The 23,382-nt window shown below is 42.6% G+C and overlaps 2 protein-coding genes across 3 annotated transcripts in view; one reads left to right on the top strand and one right to left on the bottom strand.

Annotated features, from left to right (window-relative positions):
- Positions 1-1,277: 1,277 nt before the first annotated feature.
- LOC106565867 (solute carrier family 2, facilitated glucose transporter member 1) lies at positions 1,278-22,564 on the bottom strand. The gene is made up of 10 exons (XM_014133485.2): positions 22,144-22,564; positions 13,467-13,562; positions 7,079-7,239; positions 6,711-6,951; positions 6,417-6,579; positions 5,997-6,184; positions 5,480-5,584; positions 5,281-5,382; positions 4,917-5,120; positions 1,278-4,086 (listed from the first exon to the last, which is right to left on the bottom strand). Exons 1-10 carry the CDS (start codon positions 22,159-22,161, stop codon positions 3,886-3,888), a joined length of 1,479 nt encoding a protein of 492 aa, XP_013988960.1. The 5' UTR covers positions 22,162-22,564; the 3' UTR covers positions 1,278-3,885.
- Positions 21,826-23,382, top strand: part of LOC106565865 (polyhomeotic-like protein 2) — a 104,827-nt gene continuing 103,270 nt past the window's right edge. Inside the window, exon 1 of one of the 2 annotated variants that reach the window (XM_045691757.1) lies at positions 21,826-21,844. The gene's annotated coding sequence lies outside the window, so the exon portion shown is untranslated. The remainder of the gene's footprint in view (positions 21,845-23,382) is intronic. The other variant, XM_014133481.2, reaches the window with a different exon arrangement.

Below are 23,382 nucleotides of genomic sequence, written 5' to 3' on the forward strand. Positions count from 1 at the left end.
CTCTAGTTTGTTAACAAGAAATTTGTAGTGGTTGAAAAATGAGTTTTAATGACTCCAACCTAAGTGAATGTAAACTTCCGACCTCAACTGTATATATATATATATACTGAGATCATGTGACAGATCATGTGACACTTAGATTGCACACAGGTGAATTTTATTTAACTAATTATGTTACTTCAGATGGTAATTGGTTGCACCAGATCTTATTTAGGGGCTTCATAGCAAAGGGGGTGAATACATATGCACGCATCATTTTTCTGTTTTATATTTTTTTGAGTTTTTGAAACAAGTAATTGTTTTCATTTCACTTCACCAATATGGACTATTTTTTGTATGTCCATTACATGAAATCCAAATAAAAATACATTTAAATGACAGGTTGTAATGCAACAAAATAGGAGAAACGCCAAGGGTGATGAATACTTTTGCAAAGCACTGTATCAGATAAAAAGGTGCACTGAACGTTTCAAATCCAACATTATGAATAAACCATGAAAGAGTATGAGACTCCATGGCCATATAGTCCCAATCGTATGGTCAGTGTATTCATCGGTTAGATAGGGGTCATTCAGAGTATACTGTCTTGTGTGGTCTCCATGAGAGCGAGCGAGAGAGAGAGAGAGAGAGAGAGAGAGAGAGAGAGAGAGACAGGAAGGGGGGGCAGCCCGGGGAGAGGGCTGGTCTTGGGGGGAGAGAGTTTGGGTTCAGTTGTCCTGGGATCAGACTGTCTCTGACCTTGTGATCTTCAACGTTTCCTTTGACGCAGGGAGAACCACATCATCTGACCAATTACCCAGACATACACACTCACTGATGCACATTCACGCTCACACACATGCGTACGCACACACACAAGTACACACCTACACACACACCTACACACACACACACACACACACACACACACGTCTACAATTTAATAGAAAGATACATTTTTGTTTCCCTGGCAACAGCATGGTGGCATTCATAAATCAGTAAGGTATCCTCTCCTACAAAGCTTATAAAAATATTATACAAGGGGTGGGTCTAATTTTGGATTCTGATTGGTTAAAACTGCATTCCAGCCAGAGTCTATTCCACAACTTACCACCGGCTAAATCTATGGTGGTTAGATGAAATGCCTATTTACTCTGTTCCATCTGACTGCGCAAACCACTGTCTCATCAGCCCAGCCACGCAAATCAATTATTCAAAAAGTAGAAAGTGTTTAGAGCATCTGCAGTCATTGATTACAATCTGAAATCAATTGTTGTGAAAATAAAGAACCCAGCTGATTGACGTTTTCCTGTATGCTTGTTTTATTGAGTCAAACATCCAACCACACATCTTACAAAAGAAAAGAAAACCGTCAGGACATTGACACCATGGCACACTGTTTTACAGAAGATCATTCTGCTAGAGGTTCATTTTCACCCAACATATAAACATGAGCTTTTACAAAAATGAAATGCATACTGTTTACTAAAATGTGTAGAAAATAAAAACAACACTAATAAATTAGGCATCTAATAAATAGTATATATCATTCAATGGTTCATGTACAAAGCTGAAGTAAGATTGTGTTAATAGTTATCTCATACAATATTTCTTCAGACAGGAAATCAGACAAAATAAAGGCAGGTGTGTAGATGCACAACTACCGAAACTAGTCATATTCCTCTATAAGTATGTAACTAACATAACATATTTTATACATTTGGGTGCTTTACTATTTGTTGTATTTACATTATAAGTATTGTGGCCATTTTAGAAAATTATTCTGTGCAGTGATGGATTTCTACAACTGTTTTATGCATATATCCTGTGTTAATAAATGTGTTTATAAAATGCCCAAATATAATTGTCAAACTATACACACAAAGTATACTGCATTTGATTTCAGTCCGTAAGTGCATCTTTTGCTCTCCATCACAAGGTTGGAGTTCAATCAGGCAAATCTAAAGGACGGCTAAGTCTTGTGCCTACATTGATCCTGCCATTTGATGACTTAGGGCGACTTACAGTCAATGAGTTTGCGGTGTCTAACCGACACATTGTTGGTGGAGAAGACAAAAAGTCCCATATAATTTCAAAGACACAAACTATATATTTGCATGGATTTGAACACACAAACTCAGCATGGATTGACTACAATGGATATTGCTTGTGAAGTTCTGTTCGGGTCAAGGTCCATTACTAAAACTATTTAGACCACTTTAAAAACGTATTCACTTTGAAATGGCCAGATTAGCTTATATTTGATTGTAAAACATATTCTGCCAACCTTATGACCTCAAATAACATAGATCTGTGAATGTAGAGATGTACTAGTTAAACAAAAACAATGATATCAAGTAATCCAACAGTAGCTCTTCAGTCTTTTATCAGTAACACAAGGTTCCATATTTTGTAAAACATTTTGAGACAAGCTCCAACTACTATTATGGAAGATTTTCAGTAACAAAACAACCAATATTGTGGATGGTAAAGTGCTGCTAAAAAGAAAACTTTTCTCAAAAACGTTTTATTAGAGAATGGAAAACTTCTTATAGTGGCACAGCAGTCAAAGACAGGAACCGCTTACATCAAGAGATGCTGTTGGCTATATCAGCTGACTATACGGGATTGTCAGCTATGCGTCACAAAACTAAGTTGAACAAGGAAGCAGCCCCTACAGTGCTGAACTATGCCAAAGGCATTGTGGAGTTACAATAATGAAAAGCACCCAAAAAGAAAGTCACCACTTTTCAAGGAACATGGAGCATTAGTTGGGAGTTTGACCCCGAAGGGTCTAAAAGCACTTTCAGGATGAAGCAGACCTCAGTAAGGCTGGAAGCCACATTACATTTGGTTACTGTTTGAAAAGAAGCCTCCTTTTCTGTCAAAGGCACAAGATCAAAGAACAACTTACAGTCTTGTGAACTGCTAGAAGGCTCTACTGGGAGTGTATTCTTTGTATGATTTTGGACCAGGCGTTTAAACTCAAAGTTGTGAGGGACTTTAGTTACGTTTTAGAGGTGGGTATATTTTACATCTATATTAGTCTGCAGTGAAATGGGCTGAGTATAGTTTGCTATACAAAAAAGAAGATGAGTGATTCCAATGATCAAATCTACTGTCATATTCAAGGTTCCAACTAACAACACTAGTGTCAGAGTAGAAATGTCTGAAATAGTCCCATGATTTCATAGTGTAAAATTCATGCTCATGGGTATTGCTTGGGAATTAAATATAAAATGTATGCATACAGTAACTTATAACAGCTGGCTTATTTGTAACTGTGTCTTTAAACTAAGACATAAACATACAAAATTATCTTTATGATTTTATTTATTTTTCCTTAAGAAATACATTTGTAAAAAATAATTAAAAGCCTATCCGGTGAGAGATTAAAAGTGAGTTGGTAAAAACATATTTACATGGCATGCAATGCCTTGAGGGCCTTCAATGAAAATAATTGAGACCTGCATAAAAGGCAGAAACCGACAAAATGAGAAAGATAACAGACAAAGGAAGAAAAATAAAGTAAAAGTAACACAGGATTTTACTGTTTTCTGATATAAAATTTGAAGTCAATCGAAAAGACCACCTTTTCCTTCTATCTACCATGCCAACCCACCCCCTTACACCCAGGTTCCTGCCCCCAACTTTTTGTTGTGATGAGAAGAGAAGGAGCGCTTGAGACTTTGAGACAGAGGATCGGGCAGGAGGTGAGGGGCATCTGTTCTGTTTGGTGAACATACCTGAAATGTGATGGCAGCCAGTGTGTCAGTTTAGTAGTCAGTTTGCACACAGTCAGTGAGTGGGCTACTCTGGTCCCCTCGGGTTGGGGTGGTGAAGGAGGGTTCATAGCCAGGCCTCAGCAGGGGGTGTGGGACGAGAGGAGAGGGGAGGGACAGGTGCTCAGAGCTGAGAGTCAGCCCCCAGGCTGTTGAGCTCCTCCGGCGAGTGCTTCTCTCCCCCAGTGACAGCCAACTGGCGGAACCCGGCCGAGATCTCGTCAAATGTACGGCCCTTGGTCTCAGGCACCTTGAAGTAGGTGAAGATGAAGAAGCTGATCAGCAGTATGGTGAAGATGACAAAGACATAAGGGCCACACAACTCCTGTAGGGCGAGACGGAGAAAAGAAGGAGAGAGAACATTGAAGATCATGTTCATTAAGCAGTGGGCTCCAAACAAACACGTCTTCAAACTAACAGTTCACATACAGTATATCAAGATTAGGGTTGCAAAGGGTGGGTATATTACTGGAAACTTTCTAAGTTTACCAGTTTTAGATTTTTACAGGTGTCTGTAATTATCTCTGGTCCTTGGTGCGACCTTATCACATGTAATATATATGAAATAATTAAATAAGATGATTTTAAAATAAACATTAGAATGACAAATCTGTAAAACATTATCCTAAATTATCTTCAACTTAGTGAATACCATTGATGTTTAATATGAGGGTTTCAGCAAATATCCTTTATTAATTCTTAACACACTTCTATTTATTTTAGTATGTCAACATTTATTCGTTGTCAGTGTTTTGGCATCAAACTGGTGGCAGCTGTGAACAGAGTCAATGTTTGGAAGAGTTGCAGAGTTAATGGAAAATAATGCCATTGTTGATTAGATGCTTTTTTCATTAATTAGGTTATGTTCTCTTGAACCATAGGGTCTATGTATTAGAAACTCATGGACAATATGGACACAGATATAACAAATTCATACTATATATATATATGATTATTTTTTTAAAGTTATTAAAGTATAAATTACAAAATTTACAATAGATTGCCATCAATTTTCTGTTAATTACCAAAATTAATGAAGATTCCAGTAACTTTCGTAAAATACCGGTAGCTTTGCAACCCTAATCGAGATGAGTATGTCGACAACATCTACCATGATAAGCATCAGTGACTAACAAGGCTGTGCTCAGTGCTTACCTCTACATACTGGAAGGCCATGCCCACTATGAAGTTGGCGGTCCAGTTAGAGAAGCCAGCCACAGCGAAGGCCGAGGGACGGGGTCCTTGGGAGAACAGCTCAGCCACGATGAACCAGGGGATGGGACCCGGGCCAATCTCAAAGAATGCCACAAAGGCAAAGATGGCCACGATGCTCACGTAGGACATCCACGGCAGCTGTTCCTGATGGAGGACAAACAGACAGCAGGGGGTTAAACTACTGGTATTCATTCAACATATTATACTTACAGGACGTGTATCAATAAACCAAGTGTTTTTCCTCATTCATTCCTTATGAGAGCTGCTAGCCTTATGTGAAGTGTGCTGTAGTTAGTCTACGTACCAGCAGAGCCAGAGCGATGGTCATCAGAACGGCAGCGCCTGCCATTCCCATCAGCCCCAGCAAGTGGAGAGACCTGCGTCCGGCGCGCTCCACCACAAACAACTGAGAGGAGAAAGGGTTGAGTTACACTGTCCAACCACTAATGTGGTACATCATGTGCACCATAAATGACACATACACATCTGCCACAGTTACTCACCGACACCACAGTGAAGGCTGTGTTGACCACACCGGCACCAATTGTAGCATAAACAGGCTGAGCAACTCCGGCCTTCTCAAAGATACGGGTAGAGTAGTAGAAAACCTGTAGGACACCAACAGCACAGTTTAGAGTTGCAAAATAGGTAGTATACTGTATGTCAGGGATCATCAACTAGATTCAGCCGAGGGCCATTTTTTCTTGAGCAGATGGTCGGTGGGCTGGAACAAAATTAAAAATAATTTGTAGACTACAAATTGACTGCAAGAAGCCCAAACAGATATAATATTTGACAAAAACAACATCACTTTAAACCAGTTGTAAATGATCACGTGTCTCTCTATTATGCGTGGGAATACTTGGGAACAAACTTGGAGCTAATTTCCTGGTGTTATTATAGTCTTCTATGTTGAACAATAACAAATAAAAAAACTTGGGGGGCTAAATAAAACGACCAAATCAGGGGCACCCTGCTGTATGTGTTTGGGGTGAGAAGTGTGTATGAGAGGTGACTCACAGCGTTGATGCCAGACAGCTGCTGGGAGAGCTGAAGCATGATAGCGATGAAGATGGGTTGGCGGTAGAGTGGCGAACGGAACAGCTCAAGGATGGTCACCTTCTTTTCCCTCATCATCTGCCTGGCCTCCTCCTTCATCTCCTGCATGTCTGCACCCACGTCTGTGGTCCCACGCAGTTTCTTCAGGACTGACAGAGACAGAGCGAGAATGGAGGTTACATTACAGTCTGCTAGGGCTGGGTCACTCCATACCAGATCAATTCAGGCAATTCGAGGGATGAATTTAAATTAAACACATTTATTGAAACATGGCCCTTTTAGATAATTTTCAACTCATTCAAACTGACAGAACTGACATTGGCTGAATTGATGACATTAAGTGTATGAATGTGTGTTTGTGTATAAATGTACTCTACACACCAGTCTTGGCCTTGTTCTCCTCGTTACGGTTGATGAGGAGGAAGCGGGGGCTCTCGGGGCAGAAGGGCAGCAGTGCACACTGCATTAGGGCTGGGATGAAAGTGAAGCCCAGCAGGAAGGGCCACAGAGATGCGTTCCCCATTAAGGCCTCCATGCCAAACACCTGAACCACAACACATAGTTAGACCACCATCAGATTATCATGTAGCACAGCTCTCAAAGAGAGTCCTTTGGAAAAGCATACAAATCATCCATTATTCTCCATACGAGATCCCTGTGCCCATTGGCACTGACCTGAGCCATCAGGATGCCTGTGACGATGCCTAGCTGGTGGAGGGTGCCCAGGGCTCCTCGGAGGGCAGTGGGGGCCACCTCACCCACGTACATCGGCACAAAGCCAGTGGAGAGGCCAGAGTAGAGGCCCACCACGAAGCGCCCGATGATCAGCATCTCCCACGAGCCACCCATCTTAGAGAAGCCCATGAGAGCAGCGGAGACAAAGGCCAGCACGTTGGCCATGAGCATGGAGTTCCTCCTGTAGACACCACAGAAATAGTCATGTCAATTACAGTCCACTTACATACAGACATTTACATATCACACATGTACTATCATCTCACATAACACAGTTGTAAATAAACATTGTGAAGTGTTGTATTTACCTGCCAAAGCGGTTGACGAACAGGCCCACGGAGAAGGAGCCGAAGATGCCGCCGACAGAGAAGATGGCGACGGAGATGGACCACAGGGTGGTGAGGGAGGTCTTGGCGATGGGCTCCTGGTACCGGTCGAACCATGTTTCGTTGAGGAACCTCTCAATAACCTAGCAGAGCAGGAGAGAAAACAACACCAGCTCACAACACTGCCAGAGACAGAAATCACAGTCAAATGTACCATACAGTAATGTAAGAGACAGTAAAAAAAGGTGTTTCCTTGTCCTCATTGCCATTGGCCAGGTGGCTGCTGTTTTGATGTATGGCCAGTAGATGGAGGTAGAGGATTGCATTTCAGGTTTTCCAGCAACAAGGACATTTGTGGGAGAGTGAGGTGTCGGGTTTCAGCCCCTTCTCCCACAGTGACTCAGTGTTGATAAACATACATATGTCTGATCAGCTTGTAATGGAAGTTAAGTGGTACAGGCTGGGAGGAACGTCCTCTCCCCCCATGTCTCTGCCGTGGCACACTGACAACTGTCATATGTCTAGGACTCCCTCTACCTCTATCTAGCACTTCTAGTACTCGGCACTGAGCCCTGCCCCCTCCTGTCCTCCTCTCCCAAATATCACTGCTGGCTCCTGTCATGTGCTTTGCTGATAGATTATACAATATACCCTTTACCAATACTTATATAATGCTGAGTGGTTGATATAGAACTGTTAATGTATTTTATAGGTCAGGAGAGGTAAGCTGGGTATGCTGTTGAAGATATGGTATAGCCCAACACTGTCAATATAGTTCCATAAAATAAATATTCTTACAGATAGAGAATGGCAAGTCTACCCTTCATTTCATATTCTTGATTTCTCTGAATAGGCTTGTGTCTGACTCAAGACCTAGCATGCACCTGGCCACAATTAAAAAAAGTGTCCATTCATGACCGGTGACCCTGTACTGATTAAAGCATTACTGTCTCTGTGGACTCCTGGCCTGGCAATGCGGAGGCATTCAGGTCCGTCTGTCTGTGCTACAAGGGGCCCAATTTGGAGCCGGCAGGCAGGGTGGAGAAGCAGACCAGGGCACTTGAGAGACACCAAATCTAATCAGTGCTACATTCTTTAGAGCGAAAGGGCTGCATCACACCGGAGAGAGAGAGACAGAGATTTGGGCTGGGGGTTATTAAGGGTCTCCATATAAACAGAGTGTACAAAACATTAGGAACATTAGGAACACCTGCTCTTTCCATGACATAGACTGAACAGGTGAATCCAAGTGAAAGCTATGATCCCTTATTCAGTCAGTCTAGATCAGTGGTCACCAACGTTTTCTGAGTCAAGATCACTTTCGCAGTCAAAAAGCAAGCTGAGATCTACTGCTCAGATTTCTTTTTTTACATTAACCTCACACAAACAGTTTTGTAGGAATGAGGTTTGGGCAGTAGGCCTAACACATTATCACAGCATATGGGCTATATCATTGGCCTGCTAATATTGTTAATCAGACCATATTATATTTCAAAACTCGAGCTTTGATAACAAAATAGATCAGTTGGTTTAGCACTTGTGAGGCACTGTGGAGCATGAATTGAAATAATGAGCTTTTTTATTTTACTGGACTGATGGTACCTGCATCTGATGGTCAACGAGGTCAAATCATGACGTCAGGGATCTTCAGGTCGAAAAGTCAGAGCTCTAGAAAAATGCCTGAGTTTCCGACTGATTTGGAATCCTGAGTTGGATGACCGTTCAAAACTATTTTTCCCAACCGCCTCTCACGGTCCCTGCTCTCTCATTCCTTTGCTCTGTTGAAACTGATCGCGAAACTCGAGTCGCACCGCATCTGCCTCATGCACAAATCCATGTTGTTCCTATGACCAGAGAAAGTTAAATATTCCTTAATATTAAAATCGACATGACGAGCTGCTAATAATATTAAAACGCAGGGCTATCGATACTTGGCCACTCATTCATTGCAGCTGCATCCCGAGCGGAAGTACGGAGAAGTGCGCTTTGTAATAGTGTAGAATAGTGACATCAGTTGTCAGAGCAGCTTACAGATCATTGCACCTGTACACAGCCCATCTATAAATAGCCCACCCAACTACCTCATCCCCATATTGTTTTTTGTTGTTGTTGCTCCTTTGCACCCCAGTATCTCTACTCGTACATCATCATCTGCACATCTATCACTCCAGTGTTAATGGTCAATTGTAATTATTTCACCACTATGGCCTATTTATTGCCTTACCTCCCTAATCTTACTACATTTGCACACACTGTATATAGATTTTTAGACTGTACGTTTGTTTATCCCATGTGTAACTCTGTGTTGTTTGTGTCGCACTGCTTTGCTTTACCTTGGCCAGGTCGCAGTTGTAAATGAGAACTTGTTCTCAACTGGCCTACCTGGTTAAATAAAGGTGAAATAAAAAAACTGTGACAGTGCTGAATATAAACTTAAACATGAACTCACTCATAAAAACAGCATCTCTTTGCCGTATTCGTTGACAGTCTCTCTGTGGTCATGGTTTTAAAAGTTATTAAATTGCGATCGACCGGTTGGCGACCACTGGTCTAGATGAAGAGGAGGAGGCAGGTTAAAGAAGGATTTTTAAGCCTTAATACACTTGAAACATGGATTGTGTATGTGTGCCATTCAGAGGGTAAATGGGCAAGACAAAATATTTAAGTGCCTTTGAACAGGGTATGGTAGTAGTGTGTCAAGAACTGCAACGCTGCTGGGTTGTTCACGCTCAACAGTTTCCCATGTGTACCAAGAATGGTCCACCACCCAAAGGACATCCAGCCAACTTGACACAACTGTGGGAAGCATTGGCGTCAACGCTTTTGACACCTTGTAGAGTCCATGCCCAGACGAATTGAGGCTGTTCTGAGGGCAAACTCAATATTAGGAAGGCGTTCCTAATGTTTTATACACTCAGTAATTAGTCATGCTGTTATCACATTTATCATGGATCTCAAATCAAATGAAAGTTTATTGGTCATGTGCACAGGATACAGGGTGTAAACGGTACAGTGAAATGTTCTGGATGTGTCTCTATGTTCAGCAATACTACTTTTTCTGTGAACACTTCCCTGCACTCTGTATGTTGCTTCTAAACAGCTGTGGCATTGTGTGGTATTACTGAGCATGTGTCAGTGTGCTTATGTGTGTGTACATACGTAACTGGGACCTCAGCTGAGACTGGGGGGGAGGGAGGGCAGGTTTACACTGGCCCAGTGTCTGAATGACAACAAACCTCTACATATCCACCTCCTTCTCACCACTGCCCCCCTTGACCACTCTTACAGGAGGGGCACCCCACCTCTACACCTCAGCTAGGCTTATACTTACAACTAGATCATCTGGTCCTACAATCACATTTTAATTATGCACCGCTGGGGGGTTTAACCAATCAGAATGTCTACCGGTCAGTAATAAACAGGTATCAAAGTATTATTTTCTACCCTATTGTGTACAGATGTATGATCTTAATTTGATCACTCTTTTGTTGCTGAGAATTTTCCTGAACATCAGGAATTGCACACTTGTAGTGTATTTGAGTTTTAAAAAGGCTTCTAAAGTTTGTCTTTGTCACCTTGAAATTTCAGACTTGATTTGCCCAAACCAAAAATATATAAATTCCTACAAAAATGTCCATTATAATCCACATAATAATTCACATTTCCTGTTACTGTAGGATTATTTTTCTGCTGTAGTAAACTGGCTCAAATTAAGATCCTACATCTGTAGCCTACTATTCTATTCACAAAACAGTGCTGGCTCCCAAACATCAATTGAAGCGCTTGGTAGGTATGACAGGTAGGTACTGAAAGACAAATGAGTGTGTGTGATGGAGCAATAAGTGGTCTCCTGAGAAAGGAACATCAGGACAGGAGACAGCTGGGACTGTAGCCCCTCATATATCAAAAGTAATGGAGAGGGCAGGTGTCCCATGTATTCAGGCAACAATGCACCTGGAACTATGAGCCGAGCCGCCACAAGGCTTGTTCAGACAAAGACCAATACTGTGTGGATTAGCCCTTTCACCTAAATAACAAATAACACTGAAACATGCATGAGAGCACCAGCTGTACGGGAAGACTGTGTAATCACGATCTCCGCAGCCGATTTAAGATCTTTAGACAGGTCAACATTCAGAAGGCCACAGATGGATTACCAGGACGTGTACTGCGAGCATGCGCTGACCAACTGGCAAGTGTCTTCACTGACATTTTCAACCTCTCCCTGTCCGAGTCTAATACCAACATGTTTTAAGCAGACCACCATAGTGCCTTTGCCCAAGAACACTAAGGTAACCTGCCTAAATGACTACTGACCCGTAGCACTCACGTCTGTAGCCATGAAGTGCTTTGAAAGGCTGGTCATGGCTCACATCAACACCATCATCCCAGAAACCCTAGACCCACTCCAATTTTCATACTGCCCAAACAGATCCACAGATGATATAATTTCTTTGCACTCCACACTGCCCTTTCCCACCTGGACAAAAGGAACACCTATGTGAGAATGCTATTCATTGACTACAGCTCAGCGTTCAACACCATTGTGCCCTCAAAGCTCATCAATAAGCTAAGGACCCTGGGACTAAACACCTCCCTTTGCAACTAGATCCTGGACTTCCTGACGGGCCGCCCCCAGGTGGTAAGGGTAGGTAACAACACATCCGCAACGCTAATCCTCAACACAGGGGCCCCTCAGGGGTGCATGCTCAGCTCCCTCCTGTACTTCCTTTTCACTCATGACTGCACGGCCAGGCACGACTCCAACACCATCATTAAATTTGCCGATGACACAACAGTGGTAGGCCTGATCACCGATAACAACGAGACAGCCTATAGGGAGGAGGTCAGAGACCTGGCCGTGTGGTGCCAGGACAACAACCTCTCCCTCAGCGTGATCAAGACTAAGGAGATGATTGTGGACTACAGGAAAAAAAGGAACGAGCATGCCCCCATTCTCACCGACGGGACTGCAGTGGAGCAGGTTGAGAGCTTCAAGTTCCTTGGTGTCCACACCACCAACAAACTAACATGGTCCAAGCACACCATGACAGTCATGAAGCGGGCACGACAAAACCTAATCTCCCTCAGGAGACTGAAAATATTTGGCATGGGTCCTCAAATCCTCAAAACGTTCTACAGCTGTACCATCGAGAGCATCCTGACTGGTTGCATCACTGCCTGGTATGGCAGCTGCTCGGCCTCTGACGGCAAGGCACTACAGAGGGTAGTGTGAACGGCCCAGTACATCACTAAGGCCAAGCCTCCTGCCATCCAGGACCTCTATACCAGGCGGTGTCAGAGGAAGGCCCTAAAAATTGGCAAAGACTCCAGACACCCTAGTCATAGACTGTTCTCTTTGCTACCACATGGCAAGCGGTACCGGAGCGCCAAGTCTAGGTCCAAGAGGCTTCTAAACAGCTTCTTCCCCAAGCCATAAGACTCCTGAACATCTAGTCAAATGGCTACCCAGACTATTTGCATTGACCCCCCCCCCCCCACACCACTGCCACTCTTTGTTGTCATCTATGCATAGTCACTTTAATTAACTCTACATGTACATAGTACCTCAACTAACCGGTGCCCCCGCACATTGACTCTGTACCAGCCTCCACCTGTATATATTGTTATTTTTTACTGCTGATCTTTAATTACTTGTTACTTTTATCTCTTATTCTTATCCGTATTTTTTGAAACTGCACTGTCGGTTAGGGGCTCGTAAGTAAGCATTTCACTGTAAGGTCTACAACTGTTGTATTCGATGCATGTGACTAATCAAATTTTATTTTATTTGAAACTGAAAGATTTTTATGACCCACAAGACCTAATATCCTCTGGATATTGTGAGCTTTCAGTAAACGAAACTATTCTGTAGATTTAGCAGCTACAGTACAAAACTGTTCAAGGGATCCACTTTCTCGAGAAACGTGAAGGAGTAGGGTCAAAGAAACACATTTTGTTTAAGTAAATGGAAAATAACTTAATTTAATTTTTGGAGACACGTCTCACTGAGAGCTCCTAAATGATGTTCCCTTTAGCGGAGTGAGTAGCACTCTCCTGGCTGTCTCCTCACCTACAATCTGAGCCCCATCGGGGAATGAAAACAGTCCTTTACACATCACAGAGGCCCTTTAATGGAGATTGCCTTGGACGAGATACTTGAGCTATTATTAGCCCCGTTCTTTTCACGTGTTGCAGGGAACATCTTGACTGGCCAAGCAGACACAGGGGCAGTCTCGTCTGGGAAAAGGTGTTGGGGAGGATTCGAACACGGTGTCACTTGAATAAATATAGACAAGCCTTCCCCATCCAATTCCGATCAGACACATCAGCCCCACCTCCCCACCCAATCTCGTTCCCGTGGACTCACCTTCTGAGGGGCGTTGATGACACCCGTGTTGTAACCAAACTGCAGCGAGCCAATCACTGCTGTTCCCACCGTCAGCATCAACTGGAAGGTCACTTGCTGCATAGAGACAGGAGAGAAAGTCTGTTAGAAATCCCCTCTCTCCAAATCTCTGTACTGTATCAGAGCATGAAAAGAGCAGATTGGAGGTACTTGGAGTTGATAGACTTATTGTCTTATGATTACAAATCTGTTGGCTAAGCTATCCTGTTGTTGCCATTCCATATAGCCTAGGCCTAGGCTAGATAGGCCTTAAGGCATATTTTGGTGAGAACCTCCTTGGCACACTGTACTGTAAAGGTTAATCAATTTAGTTGTACAATATCGATTAACTTTATCTTGTTCAACTAGTTTGACAAGTAATCACTATCAACACCCTGAAGACGGCATACAAAACATATTGATTGTCCCGTCATGACTCATGTCATTTGTATGGACTTCCTGTGTTGTTGATTAACTGCACACCAATCTAAGGAATTTGGGCCTGGTAATGCTTTAGTTCCTAAATAATTTTTTTCCTCCTCCGAAATGTAAAAAAAACTTGCCTAACTTGAGCTGCAGTTTCTGTAGAACGGGCTAGTGTCCTACATTGTATAATAGGTGGTTGTAATGCCCCAAATGTGTGTGATAATGACATAACTTGCAAGAAGGTAACCTAGCCTCAGGCCAAGCACAGAGGACGAGGAATTCATCCTAAAACCGTCCACCTCAGATTGTAGGCCTAAATATTTGTGCATTAGGACCACGTGTCCACACCCAGCCCTCTCAGGGGAGGGGTGATCTACCCTCAGTCATTGTCTGTGTTCCTGTTATTTCTAAAATTGTTTGATTGGCATAATCCCAGTGGAGCCCCAAGGAAGGCAGATATTTTCCTCTTGCCATCAAGTTAACACACACACAGTCCTATTAGGCGAGCCATTATGCAGTGTGTCTGTGGCGTATTGTCAGTATTGTAGGCATATTGGGATTTAGTTTTTTTGTTGGTTACAATCGTGTGGAGAAGAGGTATGTGGGCTACTGGTAATGGGAGTTTTCCTGTTTAGGAGTTGTCTGTATCTGTGGTGATGTTTTGATAGTGACATGGCTGTTCTGACATAAGATTTAGCCTTAATGCTTTACACCAGTTGCTATGGAAGCTCAGATCCTTTTTCTTACTCATGTTGTGACTGATTCTAAACTTAAAGCCAGTGTAGTTATGACAAGGTCCTAAATGTCTGTAAAATGTGTGGGAAAGTGAACCATCCCAAAATGTATTTCTGCAAGGGAAAATATACAGTAGGCTATGTAACATTGTCACAAAAAAAACTCAACTGCATAAACTTGCATGATAGCCTATATGTGTTTCCTATTCATGGGATAAACTAGGCTATCTACATTTTAGTCCTTCAGCAGACGCTCTTATGCAGAGCAACTTAGGCTCCCGAGTGGCGCAGCGGTCTAAGGCACTGCATCTCAGTGCTAGAAGTGTCATTACAGACCCTGGTTTGATCCCGGGCTGTATCACAACCGGCCGTGATTGGGAGTCCCATAAGGCGGCGCACAATTGGGTTAGGGGAGGGTTTGGCCGGGGTAGACCGTCATTGTAAAATAAGAATTTGTTCTTAACTGACTTGCCAGGTTAAATAAAATAGTGAGCATACATTTTCATACTGGTACCTCGTGGGAATCAAACCCACAACACTGCAAGCGCTATGCTCTATTGTACCAACTGAGTTACACAGGACTATATGACATGGGATTATCTGACAGGGAAATGTTATTTATTTAAGGATCCTCTTTAATAAAAATAAAATGCTGCTTTAAAGGGCACTAATGAACTAGGCCTACCTCCCCTAAAATATCTGTTGAGAACAAGTGCTCAAGGCTATTCTAAACAAAAGGGATGGCATTCCATTTTTGTTAATTCTGAGATTCTTGAAGAGGGTGGGAGCTACAAAGTGGGCTGTGTTTGGAAACACTCACTACACAGCAAGCTTAGTATAGCTCAGTAATAGAGACCTAAACAAGGGCAGGTCTGAAAGTGAGGTGGGGTAAGTGTAAGTCTGAAAAAGTAGCAGCTTAACCAATAAAGTTCCACAAAAGCAATGACTCACAGGGGTTCAACAACTCCATGACTGGGTTGTTATAACCAGCCCTAGCACAGGATGTAAACACACACCATCAGGGTAGATCTTGTGTTTCTGGTTTTTTATCAGAAAACATTCCAGTGTATTCTTTCTGAAAGGGGATGGTCACGTATCATTCACCTTGGAAACGATGAAGTCACACCCTCCAGCTCTGAGATGGTTATCACAGCCTTAAAGACTACACTGGCCCTTTAAACAAACACCATTGTTATAAAACAGCTGCTACCACCAGCCATGTTTACATTCCTCCCAAAGATAAACTTCCATGCAAATCAATCTCCTCCTTCTCAGGAGTGAGTCTGTGAATTTTAGCCCAGTCACAGTGAGTGGGCTGTAGTATTGGTGACGGTTGCTTTAGGCCTAGTTAGCGCAAAAGGGATTATTGCTCACTATTTAAATTAGTACTAACACAATAAGATAAATGTCTCAAATGTAGCCTATCATTTTATTCACATCTACCTCGGATCAATAAAAATGTAATATTCGGATGTAAAGTGGAACAAAAAAACAACAACAATCTCTCTCCAAATACATGATTATAATGAATTTTTATGTTTCAGACCTGCCTCATCTAGCTAAATGCATCAACAGTAAAATCTCTTTACATTGATGTATGAGATAGTCTGGGCTTGAGCAAACATCTAAAGTGATCATAAGGCCTGTCCCTTGAGCAACAGTTTACTCAACACAGTCCATGGGTTATATTTGAGGTCGTTAGGTCAATTACAATCTACTTTATGTGATCAACAAGCAGTCCAACAAGGAAACATGGTATACTGCGCTGACGAATGACGATGGTGAACAGGGATGGGCCAGAGTTGTATAACAGAGGTATGTGGAATTGTGAGAGTCAATTCCAAGTAGGTACAATGTAAGACAGAACCCTTTTTCACATCATATCAGCACTTTGTCAGGTGACCAAAGCCTTAAAACTGACCTCACTGGTTTTGGGAGGATGTCTGGTGAAACATAATTACTTCCTGCTGTGAAATGTTTACAGCCACATCTTCCCTGTAAGTGACACCTATAGTATAATACTCATCCAGTTCCGGTGTATTGTATAACCTTTCTCTGGTCCCCCTCTTCAAACACCTCAGCCTCTGCTAAAACTACTGCTGGGAAACACTGTATCATATTGATTAGCAAGGCCATGCTACAGTGACAGTGAGTGACAACAGTACATACAGATATAATGTGAATCACCCTCAGGTGCTGTAAGGTTAAGGGCCTTCTGTAATCTAAACATCTGAGGTTTACAGTAGGCCTAGTTCTGTTCAGAAAGCAGAAGCCATGGCTGGCTGTGCCACAGCTCCCAGTTCCCCACATCGTCACCTCGTCTCTGGCTCTCAGTGATGGCTATGCCACCAGCCTCACGTCCCTGCAAACGTCACCTCCTTGACAGCCTCGGGTTTCACAGGGGAACCTAATATCACTCCCTCATCCTCCTCCCAACCTGACACACAGCACAGGACAGCACAGAGCCCCTCCTGTGTATCCTGACTGCCTCCCTTAGTCATTCACTGAGTGAAGAGTTCACAGGAACAAGTCTATGGTCCATAACATGGTCTAAAACAAATGGATCGACTGGGTGGTAGGCATAAAGTTGAAAATTAGGGGGATGGCAAAAACTGGCACATTTACAGTAATGTGGATGAATTAATATGCACTGTACCTGTCAAACGAAATGTAATAAAGTAAAGACTGTCAGATACAAACAAAACGTTTCCATATATGTGTATTTCTGATCCATCTAATTTCCCACTGATATCTGGTGCAAGTGTTTGTTCAAACCTGACACAATCTCAGATACAGTACAGCTCTAAGGAGAACAAGCGAATGAGCCTGTACAGTACACTACAGCTTTACAGATTTAACCAAACTCTCCTTCACATGAATAGCGATTAGCAGAGGTCAGTACAGTGTGCACAATGCCTTCCACTTTTTTGAGGAAATGAATTAGGCCCTACGTTTGTGCCTGTTTCATTTACAGCATTCACAGATCTCTTAATCCCACCTTTTATATAAAAAGTATTTAGGCCTCATTAGAACACACTGACACTTATATTGAAAGGACATACTGACAGGGCAGTCATGCAGAGGGAAATAAAGTGAGTGGAGGAAGCCAGTGGATTGAGTGGAATTAAGTCTTTAGAGGGAAGGAACTGAATGCCGGCTTTGGGTTTAATCAAAAGCCAGAACTGTCCGCTCAGTTAAAAATCGAATTGCTTCTTAGAGTTATTCCACTCACCACAGACCAGGTCAACCGTACGCTTGCCCCAATTACCTTGTTTCTTACCCAAGAAAAAAAGAGGCTTCAGCTGAACTAAAACAAAGCATAATGTTCAGTCGAGCTTTAAAGGGACTCACAACTTGTGCCCAAACTGCCCATAAATTGGAAGGCTTTGTGTCGAAGGGAAATGCTTGTTATCAGGTCTATAATAGGAACAAAGAGGTTAGATAGTATTTTGTTTTGGAGAGAGGTTGGGAGAAGTTAAACACCCACGGGGTGAGCAGTCAGGCAGGGGAGGTGTCTATCTGAACAGGTGTATCAAAGTGAGGCTAAGAGGGCAATGTCTCAGCAATGGTCCCGTGTGGTTCAGATGGTAGCCCATGGAGCTTGCAACAGCAGTGTTGTGGGTTCAATGCCCACAGGGGACCAGTATGAAAATGTACGCACGCACTACTGTAAGTCACTCTGGATGAGACTAAAAAGTCAAATTAGGGCTGGCATAATTACTGTGTAGCTGATGGTTATGGATGAAGACTGTCATGAAAATAAAATAACTGTTTAAAAAAAACTGACTGAAGACAGGACGGCCGGGCATTCGTGCGGTTGAGTCTGTTTCTGCGATAATATGGACTCTTACCGATGTGATAAAATGTTGTTGCCCCTTAGTAAAACAAGCAAGGTGTTGTAGCAATCGGTGAAAAGAATGGGCTTGGAAACTCTTACCCTGGCAATTTGACTGGTAAACTCCTGGGTACACTCACAATGGATGCCTGGTATTGTGTTGCAATAATTTCCATGGTATGTAGTATGCAAATTCACATGATGTTAACTGATGCAATGGAATGTATTTTTTGTAATGTCAGTTGAGTTGAATCAACAAATCACAGCACATATTGATGGGTACACTTCCTGCTTTGACTCTAGGTTGAAGATGAGAAAGGTGAAGACAATGGGATTCTAATATCCAATAACTCTTTGCAACAATGGGACCAGCTATGCTAGTTAGCAACGGCGCTGGTCCCAGATTTGTGACAACATTGTCTTAACCAGTATATTTTCGACCTAGCGTTTACTTTTTGCTTTTACTTCCTGGTTTGCTACCATGGTTACACTCACCATGGCCACCAGTCCACTCATTATGCATTCATTGTTTTAAATGAGGTTGCCTGTTCTTTTATTCAAATATTTTTTTATGGCAGCACATGCAGTCAGGAGTGGACGAAAGGCCAATTACAGTCATCCAAAATTCCATGAACGTGACAGCCATATGTAAAATGCAATCCAGTGATTTCCTTGGAAAGCTCTAGACTGGCAATGAGCACATTTATCCTAGAGCCAAAATGTAGTCTGCTTTACCTTGCAGACATACAGTATGAACCAGAATATCATTGACAAATGCTTATTACAATGTTATGCACACAGGACTGAACCATGGCTGGGGCCAGCTCATTGGCATTTTGCCTTTTGACATATAGCCAGATTTCCGCCACACCCTGTGTCACCAACCCCTGGTTCTACCCACATGCTGACTGCCCCCTCCCTGTCCAGCTGTGCTGCACACACTCAGGGATCATAAGCACAAGCCAGAATGCGATGCCCAACCACGAGATGCTGATTATAAACCAGTAGACATGCTCAGTGCGGTGTTAGCCTGGACGCACGCTCACCTTCTCCGCTATGCAATCTGGTTTCAGAGCTGGTCATGGGTGCACCTCAGCCACGCTCAAGGTCCTAAACGATATCGTAACCGCCATCAATTAGAAACAATACTGTGCTGCCGTATTCATTGACCTGGCCAAGGCTTTCGACTCTGTCAATCACCACATACTCATCGGCAGACTCAATAGCCTTGGTTTCTCAAATGATTGCCTCGCCTGGTTCACCAACTACTTCTCTGATAGAGTTCAATGTGTCAAATCAGATGGCCTGTTGTCCGGGCCTCTGGTAGTCTCTATGGGGGTGCCACAGGGTTCAATTCTTGGGCCAACTCTCTTCTATGTATACATCAATGATGTCGCTCTTGCTGCTGGTGAGTCCCTGATCCACCTCTACTCAGACAACACCATTCTGTATACTACTGGCCCTTCTTTGGACACTGTTAACAACCCTCCAGACGAGCTTCAATGCCATACAACTCTCCTTCCGTGGCCTCCAACTGCTCTTAAATACAAGTAAAACTAAATGCATGCTCTTCAACCGATCGCTGCCTGCACCTGCCCGCCCGTCGAGCACCACTACTCTGGACGGTTCTGATTTAGAATATGTGGACAACTACAAATACCTAGGTGTCTGGTTAGACTGTAAACTCTCCTTCCAGACTCACATCAAAAATCTCCAATCCAAAGTTAAATCTAGAATTGGCTTCCTATTTCGCAACAAAGCATCCTTCACTCATGCTGCCAAACATACCCTCGTAAAACTGACCATCCTACCGATCCTCGACTTCGGCGATGTCATTTACAAAATAGCCTCCAATACCCTACTCAATAAACTGGATGCAGTCTATCACAGTGCCATCTGTTTTGTCACCAAAGCCCCATATACTACCCACCACTGCGACCTGTACGCTCTCGTTGGCTGGCCCTCGCTTCATACTCGTCGCCAAACCCACTGGCTCCAGGTCATCTACTAGACCCTGCTAGGTGAAGTCCCCCCTTATCTCCGCTTACTGGTCACCATAGCAGCACCCACCTGTAGCACGCGCTCCAGCAGGTATATCTCTCTGGTCACCCCCAAAGCCAATTCCTCCTTTGGCCGTCTCTCCTTCCAGTTCTCTGCTGCCAATGACTGGAACGAACTACAAAAATCTCTGAAACTGGAAACACTTATCTCCCTCACTAGCTTTAAGCACCAGCTGTCAGAGCAGCTAACAGATCACTGCACCTTTACATAGCCCATCTAGAATTTAGCCCATACAACTACTTCTTCCCCTACTGTATTTATTTATTTTGCTCCTTTGCACCCCATTATTTATATTTCTACTTTGCACTTTCTTCCACTACAAATCTACCATTCCAGTGTTTTACTTGCTATATTGTATTTACTTTGCCACTATGGCCTTTTTTGCCTTTACCTCCCTTATCTCACCTCATTTGCTCACATTGTATATAGACTTATTTTTCTACTGTATTATTGACTGTATGTTTGTTTTACTCCATGTGTAACTCTGTGTTGTTGTATGTGTCGAACTGCTTTGCTTTATCTTGGCCAGGTCGCAATTGTAAATGAGAACTTTTCTCAACTTGCCTACCTGGTTAAATAATGGTGAAATAAAAATAAATAAAAGCTCAAGCTGTCTGACAAAAGCAAAACAATGGCCTAATGGGAATGGCTGGAAAGGGCTCGTTTTAATTGTGTTCCAGCTGAGCGCCAGGAAATGAAACGCCTATGCCTAACTATAAAAAGGGGTTACAGACAAATAACAATAAACATGTTTACCATGTCAATCAGAAGTAAACTCTAAGCAAGGGCTGGGAGAAGAGACTTTAAAGTTGTCAGGAGGGTAGCTAACCACACAGCATCAGCAGTCAGTGGTAAGTCAGCCATATCAGAGACCAGATGAGTCACGTCTCACTCTCTTCCTTTTACTATTGTAAAACAACAATAAGCAAATGTTACATCAAATGCAAAGTGAAAATGAGCAAAAATGAAGTGAAGACCTCATATGCTGTGATAAAACAGATCATTTCAATCTAGACTTTAATGTGCTGCCTTCCTGTGAGTAATACCATCATGCTCTTCATTGAGCTAATTTTAATTCGCTACTATAAATTGATTACTACACCAGATACAGTCATGATGCCAACAGAGGGGATAGGGTTTACAATTGGCCAGGACGCAGGTAGTTTGTAATGTATGAAGGGGGATTACGAATAGCCAATTAGCGGCCATGAACGTAGTAGGCCTACCCCACGACCTGACTTAATGCTATCGCGCGTGCTGCATTTCCCCAGCAGCCGCATATCCGACTGCGTCCAAAGATGATGGTGAGCAGCACAGCACACACGTTTTACGTTTCAATTGAATAAAACAATCACATGATGGGCTAGCTAGTGTAACTTCTTGAAAAAAAGACTTAGTATTCTGAACCCATTGACATTAACACAGCTAGGCAGCTTGAGAGTCTCAAGCTAACCTAACCAGTTTTCAATATTACTGGGAAGCTAGCTAGCTACCCCCTCGCTCTATCTCTCTCTCTGAGACACAGACACATACACAGTTTTGTATATTGGTTTCTACGAATACTGCCAACTAGTCGTTAGCTTCAGTCATACAATGTGCCTACCTTGCTGCCTGAATCCATTGTCGCAGTATGGCTTGTCGATATTATTGCTGGCAATCTTGAAATGTCAAGACTATAGTTTGGGTAACTTCCGCGGGTATTTTTTTTTTACTCAGACGAGGTGTCTCATTTTTAAGAGGATAAAGATATAATATGTCATAAACAATAGTATCTTCTTTGTTCTTCTTTATTTTCAGCGTAATTATTTGTTTCCAACTTGTCCTCAGTTCATCGTGTTTAGTCCCCTAGTATAACTTCTGTCATGAGCTCAAAACTTCAGATTCACCATGCCCCAAAGTTTTCTTGGGTTGTTGAAGTAGTTCGTTCTTCGAGTACAGACTGTCTACTCTTTGGGGAAATAACCCGGTGAATATATTTCCTACAACCCGTCTAGAGTGATTGGCTGACGCAAGAGTTTAGTTCTGCCTCAATGTGAGTTTAGTTCAGCCTCAATTTGTAAGGAGGAGGCCCGTTTCTATCCCTGAGCTTCTATTGGTTTAAACTTGCACCCCTATGACGACGTTAAGACATATAACTCTGAAAAGTGTCACTTCGTTTTGTTGAAGTACTAGGTCGGATAGTTATGTGTTAAGCACATCGTCCTCGATGTATTTAATTTAAATTATACATTTTGATAACAATTTGGTGGAGGCGTCAGAAAAGTATTATATTGTAATAACATGGTTATATAGCCTACTGATCAGACGCTTGCAGCAGGGGGCGCAAATTTACTCACCATTGCTGATAGTTTGAGGTCATGGCAGGAAATGACACTGACAGTACTGACATGCACCACCTTTTCATCCCACTTGCAACCCCCAAGTAGGCTATAAGTAAGCAATAGCGTGACCATGCCTACCAAGGGTAGAAGTCTACTTGCTCCTAGTACTTTATCCCAACAATACTAAAAGAGAAGAGGTAGTAGTAGCCTAGTAGTACATTTGAATGATCCATGACAACACTCATTTTTAGGCACACACAAAAAAAATCCAGTCTAGAGGTCGACCGATTAATCGGCATGGCCGATTAATTAGGGCTGATTTCAAGTTTTCATAACAATCAGTAATCGGCCTTTTTATTTCAGACTAAAAATTGTTTATTTATGTATTATATGAAGTTAAAATAAATGGGTTCATTGTTCATTCAGTATTGTTGTAATTTTAATTATTACAAATATATGTAAAAATCGTCCAATTAATCGGTATCTGCTTTTTTTGGTCCTCCAATAACCGGTATCGGCGT

Source organism: Salmo salar, chromosome ssa12 (genome assembly GCF_905237065.1).
Source record: "Salmo salar chromosome ssa12, Ssal_v3.1, whole genome shotgun sequence".
Lineage (NCBI taxonomy): Eukaryota > Metazoa > Chordata > Actinopteri > Salmoniformes > Salmonidae > Salmo > Salmo salar.

What these genes read in the sequence shown, in the direction of transcription:
- LOC106565867 (XM_014133485.2), bottom strand. An exon ending in GGAGAACAAGGCCAAGACTG is followed by an intron (nt 6,185 to 6,416) that starts GTGTGTAGAGTA and finishes TGTCTCTGTCAG; the next exon opens with TCCTGAAGAAACTGCGTGGG. An exon ending in CCATCGCTCTGGCTCTGCTG is followed by an intron (nt 5,121 to 5,280) that starts GTACGTAGACTA and finishes GTCCTCCATCAG; the next exon opens with GAACAGCTGCCGTGGATGTC.